The 23,029-nt window shown below is 43.8% G+C and overlaps 1 protein-coding gene across 1 annotated transcript in view; it reads left to right on the top strand.

Annotated features, from left to right (window-relative positions):
- The first annotated feature begins 454 nt into the window (after positions 1 to 454).
- The window catches only part of Kiaa0319 (KIAA0319 ortholog), a 63,050-nt gene continuing 40,475 nt past the window's right edge, over positions 455 to 23,029 (top strand). The window contains exons 1-7 of the mRNA XM_034510605.2: positions 455 to 627; positions 11,667 to 11,817; positions 13,362 to 14,137; positions 14,644 to 14,833; positions 19,246 to 19,344; positions 21,528 to 21,625; positions 22,680 to 22,767. Of these exons, the coding sequence (XP_034366496.1) occupies positions 11,763 to 11,817; positions 13,362 to 14,137; positions 14,644 to 14,833; positions 19,246 to 19,344; positions 21,528 to 21,625; positions 22,680 to 22,767 (1,306 nt within the window). The 5' untranslated portion in view covers positions 455 to 627; positions 11,667 to 11,762. The remainder of the gene's footprint in view (positions 628 to 11,666; positions 11,818 to 13,361; positions 14,138 to 14,643; positions 14,834 to 19,245; positions 19,345 to 21,527; positions 21,626 to 22,679; positions 22,768 to 23,029) is intronic.

Below are 23,029 nucleotides of genomic sequence, written 5' to 3'. Positions count from 1 at the left end.
ACTTGAAATTTCCTCTGACTCAAGATTCACACAAGAAGACACAAACGTTGAAATGTACTCAGCACCCATTTTACCTGCAAAAAGAGTTGATCTGTGTCGACGTAGGTTAGGTTCCGTTTAACATTCTTGAGTTTAAAGCAGCACTTAAAACCAAGCAGATAAGTTGTGGGGGGAGTTGGGGGTATTGTGCAAAAGGCTTGGCTGAAAACAAATCTTGAATAACCAGTTGACTTGGAGTAGTCTGAGCCAAGCAGTGCTTGCTGCCCGGGTGGAGCATTTTTCTAAAAGACCAGTCCATCCCTCCAACAGTTTGGAACCATGGCAGGAAAGAGGTGGGCGAGGGACCAGAGCAGGGAAACAAACAGAGGCCCCTCTGCTTAACGGGGCGGTGCGGGCTGCGGCACAGGCCATCCCTAGGGGCGTGTGTGCGCGTGCGTATGCGTCGCCCTGGTAACCCGGGAGGCAGAAAGGCGCTGAATCACCAGCGCGGGCTGGCAGCGTCTGTCTGTGCAGCCGCAGGGGTGGGCAGGTGTCGCTTGCAGGTGTGCCTCGCAGGTGTCCCTACTGGACATCAGCTGCTGGGCGGTCTGGAGCACCGCGGAGCCTGTAGATCCGCTGGGGATGGAGGTAAGAGCTGCACTCAGCTGCCTGTGTTCCTGTTTGGACCGATGGGTTCTCTGCAGGGTGGAGTCAGGGAGACTTGGGCAGCTAACCTTAAACCTAAGAATCGGTTTCTTTAAAGTTCATTCAGTGCTGGCATTTGCTAAATGCATTTCATACCTGCTCTGTGCAATAGTCAGAGGCTTTTGATCTGGACTCCAAGTCCCCGGATTTCTAGCTAGGGTGTAGTTGGGATTCCTCCTTACCTCTGCTTAGGGATGCAGGGTATGAATGTGTTTATGAGGCTGGGTGGTGGGGTGTTGAATAAAGCTTCAGTGAGCTAGCAGTGCCCAGCTTCAGTGTCCCCAGCAGCCACCTCAGGTGCAGAACCTCATCTCCCAGCCCAGCTGTCCAACTGTCAGCAACAAAGACAGCAAGCAGGTAGGAGGTGCCAGTGGGGGAAAAAACCCAAGAAGGGGACTTCTAGGGGTTCCTCTGGACATCTAGGAAAAGCAATCTTGGATAGTTGCATGATTTGATGGTCTCCCTGTTTCGTGGAGGCGGGAGATTTGGGGATCTTTCCAACCTTTCAAATTGCATGCCTTAGACTGAAGAATTATTACCTTTAAATTTCGTGTTGATGTGGTCCTTGCTACCATTTACCAAATGCATTTATCGCCTCTCTTCACTGTCACCAGAAGCTTAACACTGTTTAAAGGCTTTCTTTCCTGTTCTTTGAATTCTCTCCAAGGAATGGCACAGATTTATCAGGATCACAAAGCTGGGATCGCTAGTCTTCGCTCTCAACACCATTTGTTCTCATAATTGTATGAAGGGAGAAAGCAAGTGTGATTATATTCATACTCGTCTTTACTGAACATTTTTGTTTGTGGATTAGATGTTGATTTTTTTTCCTAGTGCTTGAACAGAAAAGCTAAGTGGTATTTTTTTATTAATAATAGAAAATATATAGCTCACATTTCCTAAAAAACACAAAAATTTTCAAGGTGAATGTGTGTATTTATTCATTCCTGAAAAGCATGGTGCCTGGGAAAGTTCCTCAGTGAGACGACTGAAGTTAGGTCACATGTAAATTTTTATTTTGTGCTCCTGATTTTATTTATTTCTAATGAAGATGGGGCAAAGTAGAGATGTCAATTCAATTCTAAACTTAGAACTCACTGAGAAAGGCTGAATTCTCTGCTCTCTGCAAACTGAAAAGGAGATTGTGTGTGTGTATGTGTGCGTGTTTATGTGTGTAACATGTAGCGGGAATTTTTAGAACCACAGGTAACAGGGGTATACATCACATCTTTGATGTGTAAAATGCCAAGGCAGGGGATGCATTTTCTTTCAGGAAGATAACCGGTCAGTGAGCTCACACCCTCACAGTTTAGAGAGCTGAAGGAGAGCTTCAGTGAGTTACAAAAGAATGCATATGTTGAAGGTTTGTTCTTGACTTAAGTCCCCCTACACCCAACAGAGAATCTTTCTTTTTAAACCAATCTCTGGAAATAAGGATGTCTGTTTGGGGCAGGGGTTGGGTTGTGTGTGTGTATGTATGTGTGCAGGGTTGGGTGACAGCTTGATATGAAAGATGGCCTGCCTAGGGTTGTGGTTCAGCTGTTAGTGGCAACCTCACATTAAGGAAACTATAACCTCTAAGCCTCACGGTTCTCATCTTAAAATAGAGAAAACAGTAAGGCCTACTTAGTGGAATTTCTATAAGAACTAAAGAAGAGAAGAGAATTCCTACATGCTGAGCTGTAAGGATTGCTCAAACCCTGATGTTGGAGGCCAGCTTTGGAAATACAGAGGGACGCTGTTGTTTCTGTTTTTAATAAACTTTTTTTTTTGGGGGGGGTTTTTTGTTTTGTTTTGTTTTGTTTTGTTTGTTTTTTTTGTTTTTGTTTTTTTTTTTTTTTTCGAAACAGGGTTTCTCTGTGTAGTCCTGGCTGTCCTGGAACTCACTGTAGACCAGGCTGGCCTCGAACTCAGAAATCCATCTGCCTCTGCCTCCCAAGTGCTGGGATTAAAGGCGTGCGCCACCACCACCCAGCTTTAATAAACATTTTTATTTTTGATTTGTGTATGGATGTGTCTGTATGCCATGTGGAATTTGAAATCCTAGAGCTAAGGTTCCAGGCACTTGTGAGCTTCCTGACTTGGGTGCTAGAATCCAAACTTAGAGTCCCATATAGAAAATAATTAAAATAAGATAATATTACACAAATGCTTTTTTAGAAACTATGGTTTCTCTGTGTAGCCCTAGCTGTCAAGGAACTCACTATGTAGACCAGGGTGGCCTCAAACTCAGAGATCCTCCTGCCTCTGCCTCCTGAGTGCTGGAATTAAAGGCATATGCCACCACACCCATCTTAAGTCCTGAATTCAGGCAAGATGATCAGGTCATCTTTGGCTAATCTATCAAGTTCTAAGTCAGTTTGGTTTATTTGAGCCTGTCTCATAAAAGAAACAACAAACCGTTAAGTACAAGTTACATTTAAAAAAAAAAAAAAAGCTTTTAAAACTATGTAGCTGTATGTATGGTACATGTGTCTGGGTTCTCACAGAAACCAGGAAAAAGTGCTAGATCTTTGGAGTTGGAGTTACAGATGGTTGTGAGCTGCCTTGTGTGAGTATTGGGAACCAAACTTGAGTTCTCTGGAAAAGCAGAAAGTGCTCTTAGCCACCAAGCTGAGCCACCTCTCCAGTCCAATGCAAGTTATTTTTGAGATAAAAATGTTCAGGAAAAAAATTTGTTTTTTTCAAAATAATATGCCACTAAAAGTAGAATTATTTTAATGTGGCCAAAACTTTTTTTTTATGTATAAAGTCAAGTTTTATTAGAAACTTCAGGAAATTCATGTATGTTTTCTTGTAACATCTTTATAAAAATAATAATTATAACAGATCTGATCTAAGTGCATGCCAATTTAATATCCAGTTAATTACATTTAATGCTCTGAAAGAAGATTTGCTTTCTTGTAAATATAAAGGTATGAAGTAACTTTTAGGTTATTGTTCTAGTTCCTTTAAAAGTCTATTTTACGCCAGGCAGTGGTGGTGGCGCATGCCTTTAATCCCAGCACTTGGGAGGCAGAGGCAGGCAGATTTCTGAGTTCCAGGACAGCCAGAGCTACACAGAGAAACCCTGTCTCGAAAAACAAACAAACAAACAAACAAACAAACAAAAAAGTCTATTTTACAAGCTAGCCAAAACTACATAGACCCTGTCTCAAAAAAACCACATAATACAAATCTCATCCATTAGAGTTCTGCTCTAATTATATTTCATAAAATGAGTTCCAAATGCATTTTGGAAAGACCCAAATTCACACTATATCACCTGCTCAGAATGTCAGAGTGAGGAATTTTTATTTTCTATCAACTCTGGCAAGTTTCTGCCCCTTGCATTACATTTTCTCCATCAGCTTTGTTGAAGAGTTGTTGAGTAATAAAGTTGAGCTGAGCATGACTGACACATGTCTGTAATTCCAGCACTCAGAAGAGGGAGGCAGGAGGATCTGGAATTCAAGGTCATCCTGGGCTATATAGAAAATTTGAAAATCTGTGCTGCATGATACCCTGCCCTCCCCCACCCCAAATCCACAAACCCAAAAGCAACAGCAACAAAACCCTACCACCAGGACCATCAATATGGCTTAGTAGGTAAAGGTACCTCCTACCAGTATAGCTGTTCTGATGTCAGTAGTTCTGGGTCTTCAAATGCCCAACGCTGACCCAGAGGCTTCCAAGTTCAAGCCCACGAGCACGAGTCCTACTTTAGAAGTCCTACCTGACTTTAGAAGCCAGAGACTTAGGGCTCTGAGCACTTGAAGTTGGAGGTTGTGACTGGGGCTATTCCTGGCAGCCTAGCATGTGGCTCTACTTTTTGCCTTCTAGCAGCATGCTATGCCTGCTTATGTTACAGCATCTGGGAAAGCCTTGGGGATTGGGCCCTTCAGGTCTTAGGGTGTCTACTGTGACAGCTCTTGGGCCTAGACAGGACCTCTGGACAGCAGCCATAGTTATAGTTCTTGGGAATAAAATATCACAGTTTCATCCCTTGCTTGGAAGCTCCCTGGGACTCTTCCAGAGACTGGGCCAATGTTTTTTAACCTATGGCTCTTCTGTTCCCAGTGTTTCTGCCCCCCAGCAGCTGCCTGGAACACTCTAGCTGCCTTTTTGCCACTGCTGCCAGCTGCTGCCATGGCAGCTGCTGCCTTTGCCACTGTGTAATCCCACTGATGTCATCTTCCGTTACCAGTTCAACCTGTTCTACTAATGAGGAAGCTTGAAGGTTGACAAGAGGGGCTTGGAGCAATGGCTCAGCAGTTAAGAGCGCATACTGCTCTTGCTGAAGACTCTTCCCAGCATTGACATCTGATGGCTCACAACTGCTTGTAACTCCAGCCCCAGAGAACACAATGCCGCCTTCTGGCCTCCATGTATACCACACACACATGCACATACCCACGTGCAGATATACCTTGTGCTGGTTAGGCTTTTAATTTTTTTAAATATCTATTTTTTTTAATTCACTTTACATCCTGATTGCAGCCCCCCTAGATTTTTAATTTTTAAATTAAAAAATTTAAATTTACTACCATTTTACTTGAAAAAACTCAGACTAAAGCTTACAAAGAAGCTACTTTTTAATTAAAATTAAAATCGATTGTAATCAGCTCTCTTGATTAATATTTGAATAATTTTATGGAAAAAAATTGAGACTGAGTTGGAAGAGGGAAAAGTGTATGAAGAAAACACACACACATATCCATATATACGGTTGTTTGAATAAGAATGGTCCCTATAATTCATATATTTGTACATTTAGTCATCAGGGAATGGCACTTTTTAAGAAGGATTGTTAGGATCAGGAGGTGTGGCCTTGTTGGAGTAGCTGTAGGTTGTAACCATGTTGGAGGAAGTGTGTCACTGGGTGTGGGCTTTTGAAAGTCCACACAAGGCCCAACATCTCTTGCCAGCGGATCAGAATGTAGCTCTTAGTTACGGCTCCAGTACCGGGAGTGGCACTAATTTTCTACCATGATAACAGGATAACCCTCTGATACTGTAAGCAAGCCTACAGTTAAATCATTTCTTTTATCAGAGTTGCCTTGGTCATGACACCTTTTCATAGCAATAGGTGACTAGGACAGAAGTTAGAACCAGGGAGTTTTGTATTGCTGTGATAGGCCTGACCCTACTGTCTGTTGGAGGGCTATGGAAGCCTTTGGGATTTTCAGTATGTAACAGAAGTTTCTGAATGACCCTAATATTGCATCACCAGGGACAGTACAGGGTGGTCACACCTGGCTGCCCTACAAACTGAGCCAAGCACCTTGCTCGTAATAGAAGGGAGTATGGCAAAGGTTTTTAATACCAATTGTAGCACAGTCCTTTACGGTAAATGAAGGACTGTGCTTGTACCTAGGGTCATAGGTCTTCTGCTGGGCCACCAAAAGACAGGCACTTCTTGTCCTGTGTGAAATGGTTGCAGGATCTTCTCGGCTTATGAGAACAAAAAGGCTGCTGGAGCCTTGGCTGGAATAGTGCCTTTTGGAGTTAGAAGAGTTTGGCTTCAGCAGTAAACAGCTGTAGTTGCTTTGCAGCTTCCTCAAGGTGTCCGAGTCTTCAGAGCAGTGGGTAGTCGGAAAGCCAGTACTGAAGTCGGCCAAGAGAACCTGCTTGGCTGAAACGTCTCCTCTAGGCTGCCACCAAGTACAAATGAAATAGCAAGGTTTTTTTTTTTTTTTTTTTTTTTTTTTTTTTTTTTTTTTTTTGTTGTTGCTGTTGTTGGGTTTTGGTTGTTGTATTGCTTTTGTTTTTGGACAGGGTCTTTCTATCTCATAGCTCTGGTTGTGTAGTAATTTGCTATGTGGACCAGAAGGCTGACCTCAGACCCACAGAGATCCACCAGCCTCTGTCTCCCCAGTGCTGAAGTTAAAAGTGTACTTCACCATCCCTGGCTAAATATCAGGTTCTTAATAGTCTCACTCACAGAAATCATTGAAAGTGTGTTTGCAGTTAGGTATTTGATACATGCCTTCAATCTCAGCTCCCAGGATGCAGAGGCTCTGTGAGTCTGAGGACATCCTAGTATACATTAGCAAATCAGAGGTGAATTGTAAGTCCCTGTCCAAATATTTTTTCCTACAAAACTAAGGCCAACAATTCTAATCACAGAGAGCCAAAGGTGATAGTCTTTAACAACCTTTGAAAGGGCTGTCTCCTGCTCCAGCATCCTAAGAACTGAGTCCCTTCAGTCTCTCAGTCTCATAACTTATATCTTCAATTTTTACCTCTTCTAAAATCTTGGGGTTTTTTTTTGTTGTTGTTGTTTTGGGGTTTTTGTTTGTTTTTTGAGACAAGGTTTCTCTGTGTAGTCCTGGTTGTCCTGGAACTCACTCTGTAGACCAGGCTGGCCTCAAACTCAGAAATCCGCCTGTCTCTGCCTCCCTAGTGCTTGGATTAAAGTTGTGCACCACCACCGCCCGGCCTAAAATTTTGTAAATTCTATCAGTAAATGTATATTGAACCATTTGTTACTTTATGCTTCTTTTATTTCCAGCTTTTCATTTCTTTGAGTTGCAGAGTTGTATTATCTCAGCTTTTTGGCTCAGATCAAGTGGAGATACAGTTTCTAGTCTAAAATTCAATAGCTGGGTTGCCTGCGTGTTTTTATTGAAATTTTTATCATTTAAAGATTTTTAAAGATTTAGTGTGTGTGTGTGTGTGTGTGTGTGTGTGTGTGTGTGTGTGTACATGAGCAGGTGCCTGTGGAGACCAGAGGACGTTAGATCCCCTGGAACTGTAGCTACTACATGTGTTTGTGAGCTGCCTAGTTTAGATGCTGGGAGCCAAACTTGAGTCCTTTGCAAGAGCTGCAAGCACTGTTAACTCCTAAACTATTTCAACAACCCATAAAAATGCTTACTATATCTACCTATGCCACAGTCGGTGTGGAGATACTTTCAAGTTAGTTCTTTACTGAGTTCTCAAAACAAAGCTCTAGTAATGAACATACCTTGGCAATCCTCCTATTTGTTTTCAATCTTGCAATTTACAGGTCTGTGTCTTTCTAGTCCCTACCCAGTTATAGGACTCTCTACCCCTTCTTAGCCTGCAGTGTTGTTTATGAGACCTCATGATATTTTACAGTGTCAGTCAGTCTACCCCACTTTGTTGAGAGCCGACTTTTAGCAGAAAGCGGCTATCAGCTTTGCAGCCATCTCAAGCCATATACCCTGATGTGAGACTTGTTTTTCAACAGCCTACAACAGCTGAAGCACACTCTGATATCCCACATATTTTGTTTTGCTGTTTACTGCCCCCAGCTGCAAGGCACATGTGGTATCCATGCCTGCAAGGCATGTGGTACACGTGCTATCCATGTGCTATCCACGCCATACATGCCTGTAAGGTGCACGTGGTATCGAAGCCTGCAAGGCACACGGTGCACGTGCTATCCACGCTATAGACGCCTGTAAGGCTTACGTCATATCAACACCTGCAAGGCACGTGATATCCACACGCCTACAAGGCACGTGGCAAAAGCCTATAAATACCCCAGATTTCCCTTCAATAGAGAATACAGGAGACGGTGAGAGAGACAATACAGGAGAGAGAGACACAATAAACGAGACTTGATCAGAACCTCTGTCTTGTCTCCATTCTTCATGTCGCTTGCCCCACACTCTCTCTCGCTAGACTCGGACCTGCGGAACAGAGTGGGCTGTTACACCACTTGCCTGCTGTATTAGTTTGATGTTGCCGTAGAATAAATTATTACAAAGTGACTTAAAGCGTCATACATTTGCTAGAATTAATGAAAGACTCAAATCAAGACTCAGATCAAGTTTCCATTGAGGTGTGCTATGTGGCTTTTCCTGGGAAAATAGAGAATACTCCAAAAATGCAATTCTATTCAGCTGAATGGACCAATGAGTTCATTAGCATTGCTTACGGGAGCAACTCTATCACCAAGAAGCCCACCCAGCATGGCTATTTACAAAACTATGACAATGGAGTTTTCTGAGATAGTTGCAGGCAGCTACACTACTGGAGAGTCTTTTTTTTTTTTTTTTTTAAAGAGTTATTTATTTATTTATTTATTTATTTATTTAATGTCTTCAGACACACCAGAAGATGGCATCAGATCTCATTACAAATGGTTGTGAGCCATCATGTGGTTGCTGGGAATTGAACTCAGGACCTCTGGAAGAGCAGTCAGTGCTTTTAACTGCTGAGCCACCTCTCCAGCCTTTAAAGAGTCTTCTTAACCTATAACTTTTCATAACCGAAGGGAGGAAACTCTATAAGTTTCATGGGCCTGAAGAACCATTCTCCCTCCTCTGGTTGGGGAATGTTTCAATCTGGATCAAACAACTACTAACAGCTTACATTTTTATCTGGAAGCTATGGGGAAGAGTCTGTGTAAGCGCCTTCTGGTGGCTGCACAATTCAGTTCTTTAAGGTTGTAGGATTTATGTCTCCACGGACTAAAGGCATTAATAATAAAGAACTTACCCTTGGTGTCATTTAACTAAGAGAGCCATTGAATTCTCTACTTTAGGGCTCCCTGTGTCTTCTGCCTTGTCTGTCCATTGCATGAGTATGGATTTGTGCCTGACTGAAGGCTCTCTTGTGAATCTGTGTCTGTGTGTGAATGTGTATGTCTGTCCTTCACAAAGGGCTTTGCTCTGTATTTGTTTGTTTGTTTGTTTGTTTGTTTGTTCTGAGATGTAGACTCTCTGTTATGTAGCTCTGGCTGTCCTGAAACTTGCCATGTAGACCATGTTGCCCTGGAATTCACAGAGATCCAATTTTCTTTTCCTCCCAAGTGCTGCCAAGTCTGTCCCTAGACAGGGACACAGAACTACAATTTTTCTGTCCTTTCACCCAGGCCTCAGAGGAAGTCTTGGGTTGACGTGGCTGCCACAGTGTCCTGCATAGCAGCTCTGGTACATTTCTCTCAAGCTGGTTCCCACTCTGAGTAATGGCAACTCTTCTGGTGCTTGCTGACTTCCCTGGGATTTGCCGGTAGCTCCACCTTCCAGTCTCCACATCAACAGGTCCTGCTGATCACCTGAGCCACCTCTCCACCCATAAGGATGTTTTTGTCTCTTTTGAAGCAGAGTTTCATGTAGGCCAAGCTGGTCTTGAACCTGTGATCATCCTGCTTCTGCCTCCTGAATACTGGGATTAACATTTCATTCTATAAGGGAGAATATGGTAGTGATCAAATGGATGATGTCAGGATCCAGACTGTGTTTGCCTCTTTAAAAACTTAATCAGCAGATGGCCAAAAGGTTTTTGTTTTAATGGATTTGAAAGTTCAGTAAAACAACTATTATTCACTCTATGTCTTCCATGGCTTTATATAAACCCAAACACTTTAAAACCCATAAATAAAGAGCAACAACAATATAACTCTTCTACCACTTGACCATCTGTAATTCTAAGAAATTCTGGTATCAAAGCCGGTAAATAAAGAACATATTCACGAGTCAGAAATGAAAGAACGGGGCATATGGGCTCCGAGACACGGAAGGTACAAATGCTAGTAACTGGACCATACATAGAAGCAGAACTCTGACCCACATGTGGAAACCTGTCCAGGAACCCAGCCTTTTATCTATAACACAGTCCAGGAAGTCAGCCTGCCAAGAGACTTCTGGAAAGCTGGATTGCCATCTCTAGTACTTCATGGGGCTAAATAATACCTTCTACAGCAGTTAGCTCCAAGTAGGCAGGGCTTTATTAATTGATAGCTTTCTAATTTTTTACCTCCCCCCCCCCCTTTCCTAGCTTGGAACTAACTAGACAAAGCATATACACTCCTACCTCAGTTAGGATTTCTGTCATTGCCATGAAACACCATGACCTAAAATCAAGTTAGAGAGGAAAGGGTTTATTTGTCTTACACTTCCATATCATTGTTCATCATCAAAGGAAGTCAGAACAGGAACTTAAGCAGGGCAGAAACCCGGAGGCAACAGCTGATACAAAGATTATGGAGGGGCGCTGCTTATTGGCTTGCTCCCCATGGTTTGCTTGGCTTGCTTTTATTAAATAGAACCCAAGATGACCAGTCCAGGGATGGCCCCACCCACAATAGGCTGGGTCCTCCTACATCAGTTACTAATTAAGAAAATGCCCCACAGGGGCATTTCAAAAAAAATGAAGGCATTTTTTTCTTTTTTAATATTATTTATTTTTATTTATATGAGTACACTTGTCGCTGTCTTCAGACACACCAGAAGAGTGCATCAGATCCTATTACAGATGGTTGTGAGCCACCATGTGGTTGCTGGGAATTGAACTCAGGACCTCTGGAAGAACAGTCAGTGCTCTTAACCACTGAGCCATCTCTCTAGCCCAGAGGCATTTTCTTAATTGAGGCTCCCTCCTCTCAGATGACTTTAGCTTGTGTCAAGTTGACATTAAACTGTCCAGTATAGTTCCCCATACTTATCACTGGAATGCTCCACTTCTTGCTAGCCAGCGTTATTGCTCATAGTAGCAGCCTCCTCTCTCAACACACCCAAAGCCCCCCCATTTACCCACTAAACAGCCTTTCCTCTCTCCTGCCTTTGAGTCTGCTAAACTCAGTTGACAGTGGTTGACTCCTTTGCTATTAGACACTGAGCCTTGTTTTTCTCAATTGACTGGTCTTCGTTTCCAGTTTGTAGGGTGAGCTGACTTAAACCTTTTGCTTTTTGTTTTGTTTTTGTTTTTGAGGCATTATTTAGCTCTGGCGGTTCTGGAACTCACATAGACCAGGCTGGCCTCAAATTCACAGAGATCTACCTACCTCTGCCTTCCGAGTTCTGGGATTAAAGGCGTGTGCCACTATGCGTGGCCTGTTTTGTCTTTTTAGGAACTGTCCTGGCTATTTTAACAAACTTCTCTGGAGAGATGGCTGCTTGGGATATGACTCCATTCTGTGAACAGGACAGCTTTCCCGCTAACATAAATACATGATAGGAACAATGTGTTTCATTCCACAGTCACCTAATCCTTTCTTCTTCTTTGTCTCTGTTTTGTTTTCTTTGAAGTTCTAGAAGGCTACATCTGGCTGGCTCATCAACCAGCAAAGAGGGTCTGTTCTGAATCCACAGCCTTGGAAGCCCCATCCTGTGTGAGGAGGCAGAATGGTGTCCCCACCAGGAGTACTGTCTTCACTGCTCCTGCTGGCTGCTGTGGCAGGTAGGAAGTCATTAGCAAACCATCGTCATATCCTGGGAGACTTGTAAATGTTGGCTCCCATGGTTTTATGGTGGCCAGGGCCAGACTCTGAGATTCAGAGATTCACTTTCAGTGGGACAGGACAAATGTCTTCAAGGAAATGAAAACACATCTGACCATGTGGGTCAGGAAGAAACTTCTGGCTTGGTCTTCATATATAGCAAGGAGAGAATGTCATAAAAATGCAATGTTTTGGGGGAGGTTAGGGTTCCTTACCTCTGCTCTCCCATTTTCTCTTGATCTTCCTAAGAAGTGTGGTTTTGAGGTCTGTTTCTATTGTTTTGTCACAGAAATGAACAGGCCACACTTTGTGTAGTATATGCCAATGCTCACTGTAGTGACTCTGTAGAAAGATGAATAGTTTATTATTGAGAATCTGACTGAAAACACGTGGAAGGTAAAACAAGGCATAGTGGTGTACACCTTTAATCCCAGCACTTGGGAAACAAGAGGCAAATGGACCCCTGTGAATTCCAGGTTAGCTAGGACTACATAGTGAGATCCATCTCAAAAACCAACCAAACAAAAAATTTGATTAGACAAATGTACTGAGGACAAGTTTTTTCTCTCCTTAGACATTTTTCTTTCAGATGATCTATCATCAGCCTGTGAGATTTAAAAAGAAAAAAAATCTATTTGTAGCATCAACAAAACAAAGATACAGTACTCTTCTCTTACTTCTGTAACTAGTTTTTACACAAGGGTTGTTGTAAGTTATATAAAAAGGAGACACAGGTAGAGAAGAATGGAATTATATGAAGAGATAGAATGTACAGGTAAAAAGGCCCATTTGTAGTTGAAAAAAACATGTGGATAGAAAGAATAATAGTGGGATGGAGAGATAAAGGAATAGCGGGGGGTGCACAAGGGGGTGGACGCATGGATGAGTGTGGGTGGATGGATGAATCAGTGGAAAGACAGATGACTGTCTAGATGGACACATAGTGCAGTGGACCCTTCTGTAGGGAGTGTTGATGGTTGGCTGAATAGCTAGGAATGGAGGAGCCTCTGGTTTTCTGGATTGACTTCCTTGGAATATGCATGTATGTGTACTACAGTCTGCATATGAGTGAAAGCATGGTGGTCTGTCAGCCTTCCCTGCCATTATCCTCTTCCTCCCCCTCCTTTCAAAACCTTTTTCCTCCTGTAGACTCCTTTCTACTTTCAAGTCATATGTGTGTATGCATATATGTGCATACCTGTCATATGTCTTTAAATCTAAATTCTGCCTATGAACTTGGGTTTGATTTGGTCTCTTGAGACCAGGTTCCATGTAGCCCACCCATGTTGGCCTCCAGCTCTCAAGGATGCCCTTAAACTCTTGATCCTTCTGCCTCCACTTCCAAAGTGCTGGTATTATATCCCAGGAGTATGATGCCGCTTGGATATTTTCCCCCAAGTCTTTATGGGCCATTTGTGCTTCTTCTTGTGGGATCTTAGCAGTTCCTTTGTCTGCTCACCAATCTGACTTTGGGTATTGACTCATGTACCACTCTGGTCTGCAGGTGGCAGCTCTCAGCAGTGCTCTGAGGGCAGAACTTATTCTGACGCCATCATTTCACCTAACCCGGAAACCATTAGAATTATGCGGGTGTCTCAAACCTTCTCCGTGGGAGACTGCACAGCTGCTTGCTGTGACTTGCCCAGCTGTGACCTGGCCTGGTGGTTTGAGGGCAGCTGCTATCTGGTGAACTGCATGCACCCGGAGAATTGCGAGCCCAGAACCACAGGGCCCATCCAGTCGTACCTCACTTTCGTGCACAGACCTGTCCAGAGGCCGGGGCAGCTGCTGGACTATGGAGAGATGATGCTGGGCAGGGGCTCCCCCTCAGGAGCTTGGGGAGACTCCCTTGAGGACCTCAGGAAAGACTTGCCCTTTTTAGGCAAAGACGGGGGCCCAGAGGAGACCGCCGAGTACTCAGATGAATACAAGGAACTGGAGCGGGGCCTCCTGCAGCCCTCCAACCAACAAGACCCCAGGGGCAGCGCCGAGTACCCCGACTGGAGCCTGCTGCCCAGCAGCGAGGGAGGTTTCAATGCTTCAGCTACAGGGGACAGCTCAGCTGCTTCTATGGAGAAGCTGCAGGACCCCACGCCTCACCCACTGGACCAGGAGCAGCTGCAGGCCCAGAACGAGTCGACTTGGTCGCCTACACCCTGGCACGCTGCAATGAGCAGTGTGTGGCCTTCCTCTGTGACCGCAATACCTACAGAAGAGGGACTGGAGGGAGAAGAGACTTTACAGCTCCAAGAACAACCGAGCAATAGCTCTGGCAAAGAGGTGGGTATGCTTGAGATGTGCTGGGGTAGGCAACGGAAGGACCACAGGGCTAAGCTCTGCCAGACTCTTTCAGGCTAGAGGAACCCAAGGAGGTTTCTCCTAAGAGCGCTACCTCAGGCCGATGCCAGAGGATGAACGTCGGTGAGAGCCTCACCGGAAACAGAACAGCATTCTTTTGCCTTGCTTCATTCTCTAAGCAGGTAGTTTGGAAACAACACAGAGTTTTCTCTTCCTATGTTATCTACCTAAGAGTGCCTGTTGCCACCACCTAGTTCTGTCTTCTTGTAATGAAGGCACTGGTACTATTTATGGGTATTCTCACCCTGATGACCTGACCACCTACCTTACCTCCCCCTCACCTAAGCACCATCCCATGGGGGTTAGGGTTTAAGTGCATGAATTTGGACAGGGTGGGCACAAACAATCCATTGCTCAGCTTTCCTATTGTTCACCCAAATAGACATTTTTTTCCCATAACAATATATCCTTGCTAATTTATCCCACAGGTTCCAATGCCTTCCCATAATCCTTCTCCTGCCAGCCTGGAGTCTAGCCCAGCCATGATGGGAAAAAGCTCCATTTTTACAGTCACTCCATGGAACAGAGAACACAGCACCCCAACATCTCCTACCAGTACAGTCATCCCTGGGCTGACCCCACCTGCATGGCCCTTGTCACCTACTACTTCCAGGACAGGTAACTTTTAAAAACTATAATTAGAAGACATTTAAAGAATCTAGCAGTGACAATGTTTAAGGTTTAGTCCTCCCTTCGGCCCCAGCCTTGAGAAGTAACAGTCACGGTGCTACACAACCAGAGGAAAAGATGAATTGCACGCTGCCTTTTCCCTCTGTGGCTTGACAGAGCAAGAGAGGAGATTGGCGGATGGATAGAGAGGCTGATACTCAATGGGGAGTGCTGTGAGAGGATGCTATGGCAGCAGAGGAAGGTTACCTGACCTCCCAGGAGCACCAGGAGCACCAGGAAGCCTTTCTGGAGGAGTGACTGGTGGGTTAGGGTGAACCAGCTCACATGGGGCTAGCCTGTTCTATAGTGAAGCAATTCATGTTCTAATAGGACTGAGTGTTGTATATATTTCTGGTTAATGAGCTTTAAGCAAGAACAGAAGGTAGCTGTATTTCTGTTTGCGGTGATCTCAATGGGGAGATAAGGGAACTGCAAAAAGCCTGTCCTGATGCAGGAAGCAGAAGAATCATGGCAGGTTAGAAGGGCCTGCCATGTTCTCTAGTTTCTAGTACTTCTCTCCATGGGAAGGCACTTGTCTTGAGAATGTTGATTTCTGAATCTCAATGCCATGAGTGATCTCTTCCATCATGTGTGGAAGAGAAGTCAACACTTAAACATTTTGGAAGAACCGAAGGAGACTGGTTGGCTGTAGCTGGTTTTGTGAGTGAAGAGGGCAAGATAGGAGTCTAGTCTAGGAAGGATTATCTAGATTAGTGCCAGGAGCCATTAAGGAGAAGCTAAAAACTAGCAGGTGATCTTTCTGAGATGGCTCTGCCATGGACTGTTAAAATTAATGATGGATTTGCTTCTACAGACAAGGCCAAGGAGATTTTATTTTAGGAAAGATTCCTGCTATTAATATGTTTTTTCTGTTATTACTAAATATATATAACAATCACTAGGTGTTAGCCTACCCGTTTGAGCAGATTTCTGCAGAACAATGAAGTTGTACTGTCTTGTAGTGATGCTATATAAACAAATAGATGGATTTCTTAATTCTTAATGAAGATACTGTAAGAATTCCTAAAATTATATTAGTAATTATTAAGCTCTTTTATATGACTGCTATTAAGTCCTTTCTGGTGTCAAAACTGCAATGAGAACTCTACCAGTCTTTAGTGTCACAAGTTAATCGCTTCTGACATAGCAAGCAGGCATCTGCCATGCAGAGCACATTCTAAGAAGTTGTAAAACCATTAACCAAAGGTCATAAAATGCAGGGCGGTGGTGGCGCACGCCTTTAGTCCCAGCACTTGGGAGGCAGATGCAGGCAGATTTCTGAGTTCGAGGCCAGCCTGGTCTACAGAGTGAGTTCCAGGACAGCCAGGACTACACAGAGAAACCCTGTCTCAAAACAAACAAACAAAACAAAACAAAACAAAGGTCATAAAATGTAACTCATGATTTACTATAGATGCAAGGACAGAAGATAAAATATTGACTGAGTTTATCTATACAAAACTTCACCAATAACTTAGTCACAAAAATTATGGTTTTTAACTCTCCATTAACTTGCAGAGCTGGTGACAGATGATGAATGTTTAGCCAGATAATTACTCTTAATGGATATGCATGTAAACTTTCTCTGTTGTAAACTTCTTACTCAATTTATGATTTGAATTTATGTTTGAACTTCTAGTGTTCCTTTGTTAAAAAGGGATGCTTGGAAAAACCATGTGGTCTATTCTCCTAGAAAAAGGTACAAAAAAGACTGGGAAATATTACATTGGAGGTTATAACATTGGAGAGATAGCATTTGGGAACATAGCATTGAGAGTAAGGTGTTGGGAGCAAGAGCATTGTTACATCAGAGCAGGAAGAGACAGCAAGACTAGAAGGAGAATGCAGAGTAGAATTACCTAGAAATTATAAGGCAACTTAAAATATTAAGAGAGCAATATGCAGAATGCAGAGGGAAAGAGGAAAACAGAAGCTACAGAGAAAGCAGAAGGAGCAGGCAGGCTTTTCCTTACCATGGGACAGAACAGGCCCTTTCTTAATAACAAGGCAGGGTTAGTCTTACTAAAAAGAACAAAACTTTTTTTTCTTACAGACTTGGGTTTAATTCATTTAGCAATAAAAATTTAGCCTTTTCTTCTCTGTGCAATAAAAATGGGAGCTCATTTTTCACCCAGAATGAGTGAGTTCTTTTTGCACTGGTGCTTGGTCTTTTGCTCAATATACATATGTAAGTATGGATGGGTGTAAGTATGTAATTATGAAATAGCATGTAAGCTGGACCCAACTGGTTTGAATGGAGATGTATGAATATATAAGCATGAATCTGTATATGAATTTATGTAAGTTTAATCCATACTTGCTGTGTAAAACTTTTTTCTTCTGCAAGTAGGACTCTTCTCTTGGTTCAATAGAAGTTTATTGCTCCAAACTTCCCCTTAGTCTGACAAGTGAGAGGCATCTGGACAAGAGGGAAAGGCTCTAGCAATTAATCCTTTACTTAATTCCCTGATTCCCCTCCCCCCTTTTAAGAGAACTTTCATAGGAAACTTTTTAGAGAGAAAATAGAAATAAAGGTTGAAACCACTTTCCAGTGTGTCCCTTTTTCTTCCTGTGACTTCAACTAGCAGGGGGAGCTAGAGCTGCCTAGTTCCTGTGAAGATGGAATAAAGGCTACTTTACTTAATCCTCTGCTGTTTTATGATGAGGTGCTAAATGCCAGAAATTGCAGCTTCCAGCCTTAGTGGAACTTAGGCAGGTCAGCTACTGCGCAGAGTGACTTAGACTTAAGATAGGTATTATACAGCAACCCTAAATATCTCATAAGACCAAGTCTTACCCTGCAGATGCTCTTCTCCCTCTGCTGCCTCAAGAGGAGCCAAGAAGAACCAAGAACAGCCAGGGTTGCTATCGCCCCCCCCCCCCCCCCAAGATAAGGTTTGATGAGGTGGGAAGACCTTAACTGTGAACAGCACCACTCCATGAGTCAGGAACTGGATGGCATAAACAAGAAAAAGTGAACTGAGCACCAGCATTCATCCCTCTCTGCTTCCTGGCTGTGGACACAGTGTGATCAGCCACCCCACACTCCTGCTGCCTTGCATTCCCTGCCTAGATGGACTGTACCTGCCCATACTGTGAGCTGAAATAAACCCTTCCTTTCTCAAGTTGCTCCTGCCAGGCATTTTGTTACAGCAACAAGAAAATTAAATAAAAACCAAAATAAGACCCATTGTCTAGAAGGTCAGTGGGGGGTTAATGTTTCCAACACCAACTTGAATATGAGGGTGGCTACAGCTACAGCTCATTTCAAAGGGTGGAGGTGAGTGTGGAGGTGCAAAACTGTCATCCAGCACTTGGGGAATGGAGGCAGGAGGACCAGGAGTTCAAGATCATCCCTGACTACATACAGAATAAGAGACCAGCCTGGTCTATCACTACCGCCATAAAGGTTTAGTTACATTTGAGACCTCACTGGTACCTGAGGAGCACCCAGAACTGGTCCTAAACTCAGTGACTTTGATCCTGAACTTCAGTGAGGAGAGGATTGTGGTGAAAGAGAAGCTGTGTGGGGACGAGAAGCTGCCCTGGGATTGGGATCCCTGGCTGCTACTGGTGATATCAGAATATTGGTGAATGGCAATTTTTAGAATTTTTTCTTTGAGAATGGCACAGCTCTTGATAAGCTTGGATGGGGTTGGGGGAGCTAGAGTCCCAGAAATCTCAATTCAAATAGTTTATTCTGAACCAAATTATGAATGACAGTGAAACTAATGCCCAATTGAGGCAAGCCTACAAAGCCATAGTAGGACTGTATTGATGCCATTCAGGTTGTCCACTAAATGAGCTCCATTGCATTAGTAGGTAACCACTTTTGATGAGAGTTAATGTCCCTGCTGCTGGAGTTAAATCACCTTTTCATACTGAGCTTTCCTGAGTTTTCTGTTGGAAAAGCTCCAAGAGCAAGGCCATTAGCAGCCATTTATGAGGCACTCCCGGATGCTAGCAGCGTGGCTAATGACACTGAGACACTTATGAGCACTCTCGACCTTTCTGTAAGTAAGGACCACTCACCAGGGAGTCATGAAAATCTGGTTGCAACAGAGAAAACAAACGCCATCAGTAGTCCTTCACCTACTGGTAAAACTGCCATTTTACAGTTTACTGCCACATCAGCTCATTCTGAAAGATTATTTTCTTCACAGTGTTGACTCGTGCAGGACGTTTTAAACTTACATGGCCTATCTTGCAGCATAACAGAGCATACTGGCCCCAAGGTGGGGTGCCTTAGGTAAAATGATATGAAGAATGATCATTCTAAGAACAGGTATATTTATGAAGACATGGTTAATATCATTGTATTGGATAATGGCATACATACACTGTTTCTGTTTAACTTTTAGTAAAGGCACTTGCCGTGTCTGCTGGAGATAACCTAGTACTAACCTTACCAGACAGAGAAGCAGAACTGAAAGCCTCTGTTGAGCCAGCGCCCCCTGCAGGTGAGAGTCTGGTATTCTTGGGTGACTCAGAGACTGGTAGAGCTGGAGTATTCTCTCTCAGGGCAGGTCTCCACCGACCATGCGCCAGATGCCTTTCTCCCAGAACATTCCACAGTGGGAGATATTCAAGGTTTACTGAGGTAGCATCAACACAGTAGTTGTCTAGGAAGTTAAATATAGTTTGTAATCTTTAACTGGTCAGGTTGGAAGTACACCATGTTATACCAGGGAGGAGGGGTTGCCATGCAAGCCCTTAATCTGTCTGTGACAACCATGGAAGATTCCACTGTGAGGAGAGGGACCGCTATGTGGTGGGGGGCTTGCTTGCAGATGCTGTAATTTTAACAACACCACTGAGAGGCTCTCAAAATACTCCAGACCAGCTGCTCAAAAAAGTTCAGGAGCTAGGGAGGTACCGTGGAAAAAGTGTTTGCCACAGAAGCATGATAATCTGTATTCAGATCCATAACATGTATCTATAATCTCAGCACTTCTGTGGCTCAATGGGAGGGAGAGAGAGGCTAACTAGCCTGGCCCTTATAGAGGTGAATGGCAAGTGACCCCATCTGAAACAAGTTGGAAGTAAAGGAATAACACCTGAGACTGTCTTCTGACCTCTGCACATATGCCATGGCACACACACACAAAGCTACACTTACACTCTCACACACACACCCCATACACACACACATACACACACACATATCATGCACACACACACACACACGCACACACGCACACATACACATACACACACACACACATACACACACGCACGCACACATACACATACACACACACACACACACACGCACGCACACATACACATACACACACACACACACACACATACACACACACACATACACACACACACACACATACACACACACACACACACACACACACGCACACATGCACGCACACATACGCACACATACACACACACGCACACATACACACACACACAAAATACCCATATTCAGACATTAAAATACAGTGCCAAGGTGTAAGTGATTGCCTTCCTTTCACCCAGTGGTCCACTATTCCTGAGCTTTGGAGCCATCCCTACAACCTGTCAGCGAGATTCTCGCTCGCGTCACATGGTCAAAACACAGAGACAGTCGTGCCTGTCAGTTGCATCTCAGTCCTTGAGATGAGCTGAGACACTACCCTGCTATCAAAAGGCTTCGGACAACTTCAGTTCAAGATAGAGATGCTTAGCCGGGCGGTGGTGGCGCACGCCTTTAATCCCAGCACTTGGGAGGCAGAGGCAGGTGGATTTCTGAGTTCGAGGCCAGCCTGGTCTACAGAGTGAGTTCCAGGACAGCCAGGGCTACACGGAGAAACCCTGTCTCAAAAAACCAAAAAAAAAAAAAAAAAGATAGAGATGCTTAGGTACCATTGTATCTTTAAAAACAAAAAAATTACCCTGTAAAAATCAAATGAGCTGAAACCTATTTGCCTCTCATCAAAAGGAGAAAAGCTACAGTGGATTATACAGTTTAAGTGTGTGTAGAACTGGGTGTGGCTCTCGGCACCTTTGATCTCAGCACTAGGGAAGCAGAGGTATTTAGATCTTGGTGAGGTTGACGACACTTCGGTCTACTATGTAGTGAGTTCCAGGCCAGCCAAAGCTCACAGTGAGAGCCTGTCTCAAAACAACAACAAGAAGGATATGGATATGGAAAATCAGGTGTTGGCAAACCAGAAGGAAGGTTTTCAAACATTGACAGTGAGGTTGGGGAGATTTAATTTTTAGTCCCTGTTTTCTATCATTTGTGGGTTTTTTTTGTTTTTTTGGTTTTTTTTTTGTTTTTTGTTTTTTCGAGTCAGGGTTTCTCTGTGTAGTCCTGGCTGTCCTGATACTCACTCTGTAGACCAGGCTGGCCTCGAACTCAGAAATCCGCCTGCCTCTGCCTCCCAAGTGCTGGGATTAAAGGCGTGCACCACCGACACCCAGCTTATTTGTGTACTTTCATTATCAGTTTGTTTTTGAGTTTGTTTCTCTTTATTTGCAAAGACACAGAGACCCTGTGATTCCTCACCAGGATGAGGCTTAGAAGCAGAGCTCTGTGTATCTAAGGCAGCTGATGCTGTTGGTTTAAGGCATTACGCTCCTTAGGGTTGGAAGGTGACTCCTTAGATCTGATAAGCATTCATATTTCTGATTTTTCCCTCAGACACAACTTACACCTATGAATGGAGTTTAATGAGCCACCCTGTAGACTTCCAAGGTAAAATCAAACAAGAAAACAAGCCAACTCTTCACCTCTCTCAAGTAAGTAACAAGGCAGGTCGCACAGCTCAGACTTCAGTTAGCAAAGTCTTTGCTGTTGAATGCAGAATTCCCTCTTAGGATTAAGAGTGGCTGAAGAAGCCAGGCACGATGGCGTGTACCTGCAGTTTTATCTACTTGGGAAAGTGAGGCAAGAAGATTGCTTGATCCTAGAAGTTCAAAACCAGCCTCAGAGACATAATCAGATTTCCCATTTCAAAAAAAATCAGAAATTTATAATTAAATAAAGCTCAATCAGGCAGATGGATGATTAAATAAGGAGACATTTAATAGCTTTTCTTCATTTAAATTCCTCAAAATAACAGCTCTGGAGAAAGAGGCTGGGGGTAAGGGGGTATGCTGTGTGGTGGATTCAAAGCCTGGGTCTAATTCTTTCAGTCTTTACAGTGTTAAAGATGTCTCTAGGTGTCCACCAGGTATGTTCTATGAGTTTCCAGCAGTTCCGTTCTGGTTCACAAGGTGCTTAGATTGTCAGATACTGCTCCACATACAAGAAGATACTACCACTTCCTTGGCTCCAAGAGGAAGCGTGGGGTCTGGTTTCTTATGAGGTGAATGTCTTCCCGTTCGAGGCTGTACCAATCCAGTGCCTTACCAGCTCACACTGTTGCTGTGGGACTGAGCTATTTCTCCAAGTGTGATACCCAGACTTCTGCCAGTAACCCACGTTGGAAATATGTGATTCCAGACCCTTGCTGATCAGTGTAGAGTTCCTGCTGAGCACATGTGAGGCCCTGGGCTCCCTTGCAGCTCTGACCCACCCCCTCACCACAAAAACCAAAGTCCAGCGTGATTCCATACATGCTTCTCTGAGAGCTGCTGTTCTTGGCTGATTTAGCATCTGTGACATCTGTTACTAAGCAAAAGGCCTACGTAGGTGACTTAGTATCCTAGAGTGCAGCTCTCAAATGTGTAGCAGTCCTAGACGCACTGAAACGAAGCTTCCTCCCAAGCCTTTGGGACACTGTAGCCTTTTCTAGGAGGCAGATACCCGTGTCTTTAGATGTTCACCTGTGTGTCTGTTTTCACCTTGCAGCTGTCTGTGGGACTCTATGCCTTCAGAGTGGCTGTTTCTAGTGAGAATGCATTTGGAGAAGGATATGTCAATGTCACGGTTATGCCAGGTCAGTCTGTTGGGAGAATGGCATCTTGTATGTACTAGTCTCAAGTTCTGACACCTGGATGACATGGTGGTATAAACTGAGGACTGCTCCATGGTATAGCGAAAGGGAAAGTGTTTACTGTAGATACTGAGGGAGCCAGCACGGGCTTTGATATACCGATAGGCATCACAGGGTAACCATATGTCTCTTCTGCCAGAGATAAAGGGACCTTTTGGTAGCAGGGAACTGGCTTCCCAAGTTCCTGAGGAATTCTGGCTTTTAT

Source organism: Arvicanthis niloticus, chromosome 8 (genome assembly GCF_011762505.2).
Source record: "Arvicanthis niloticus isolate mArvNil1 chromosome 8, mArvNil1.pat.X, whole genome shotgun sequence".
Lineage (NCBI taxonomy): Eukaryota > Metazoa > Chordata > Mammalia > Rodentia > Muridae > Arvicanthis > Arvicanthis niloticus.
This window is presented reverse-complemented; position numbering and strand designations above follow the sequence as displayed.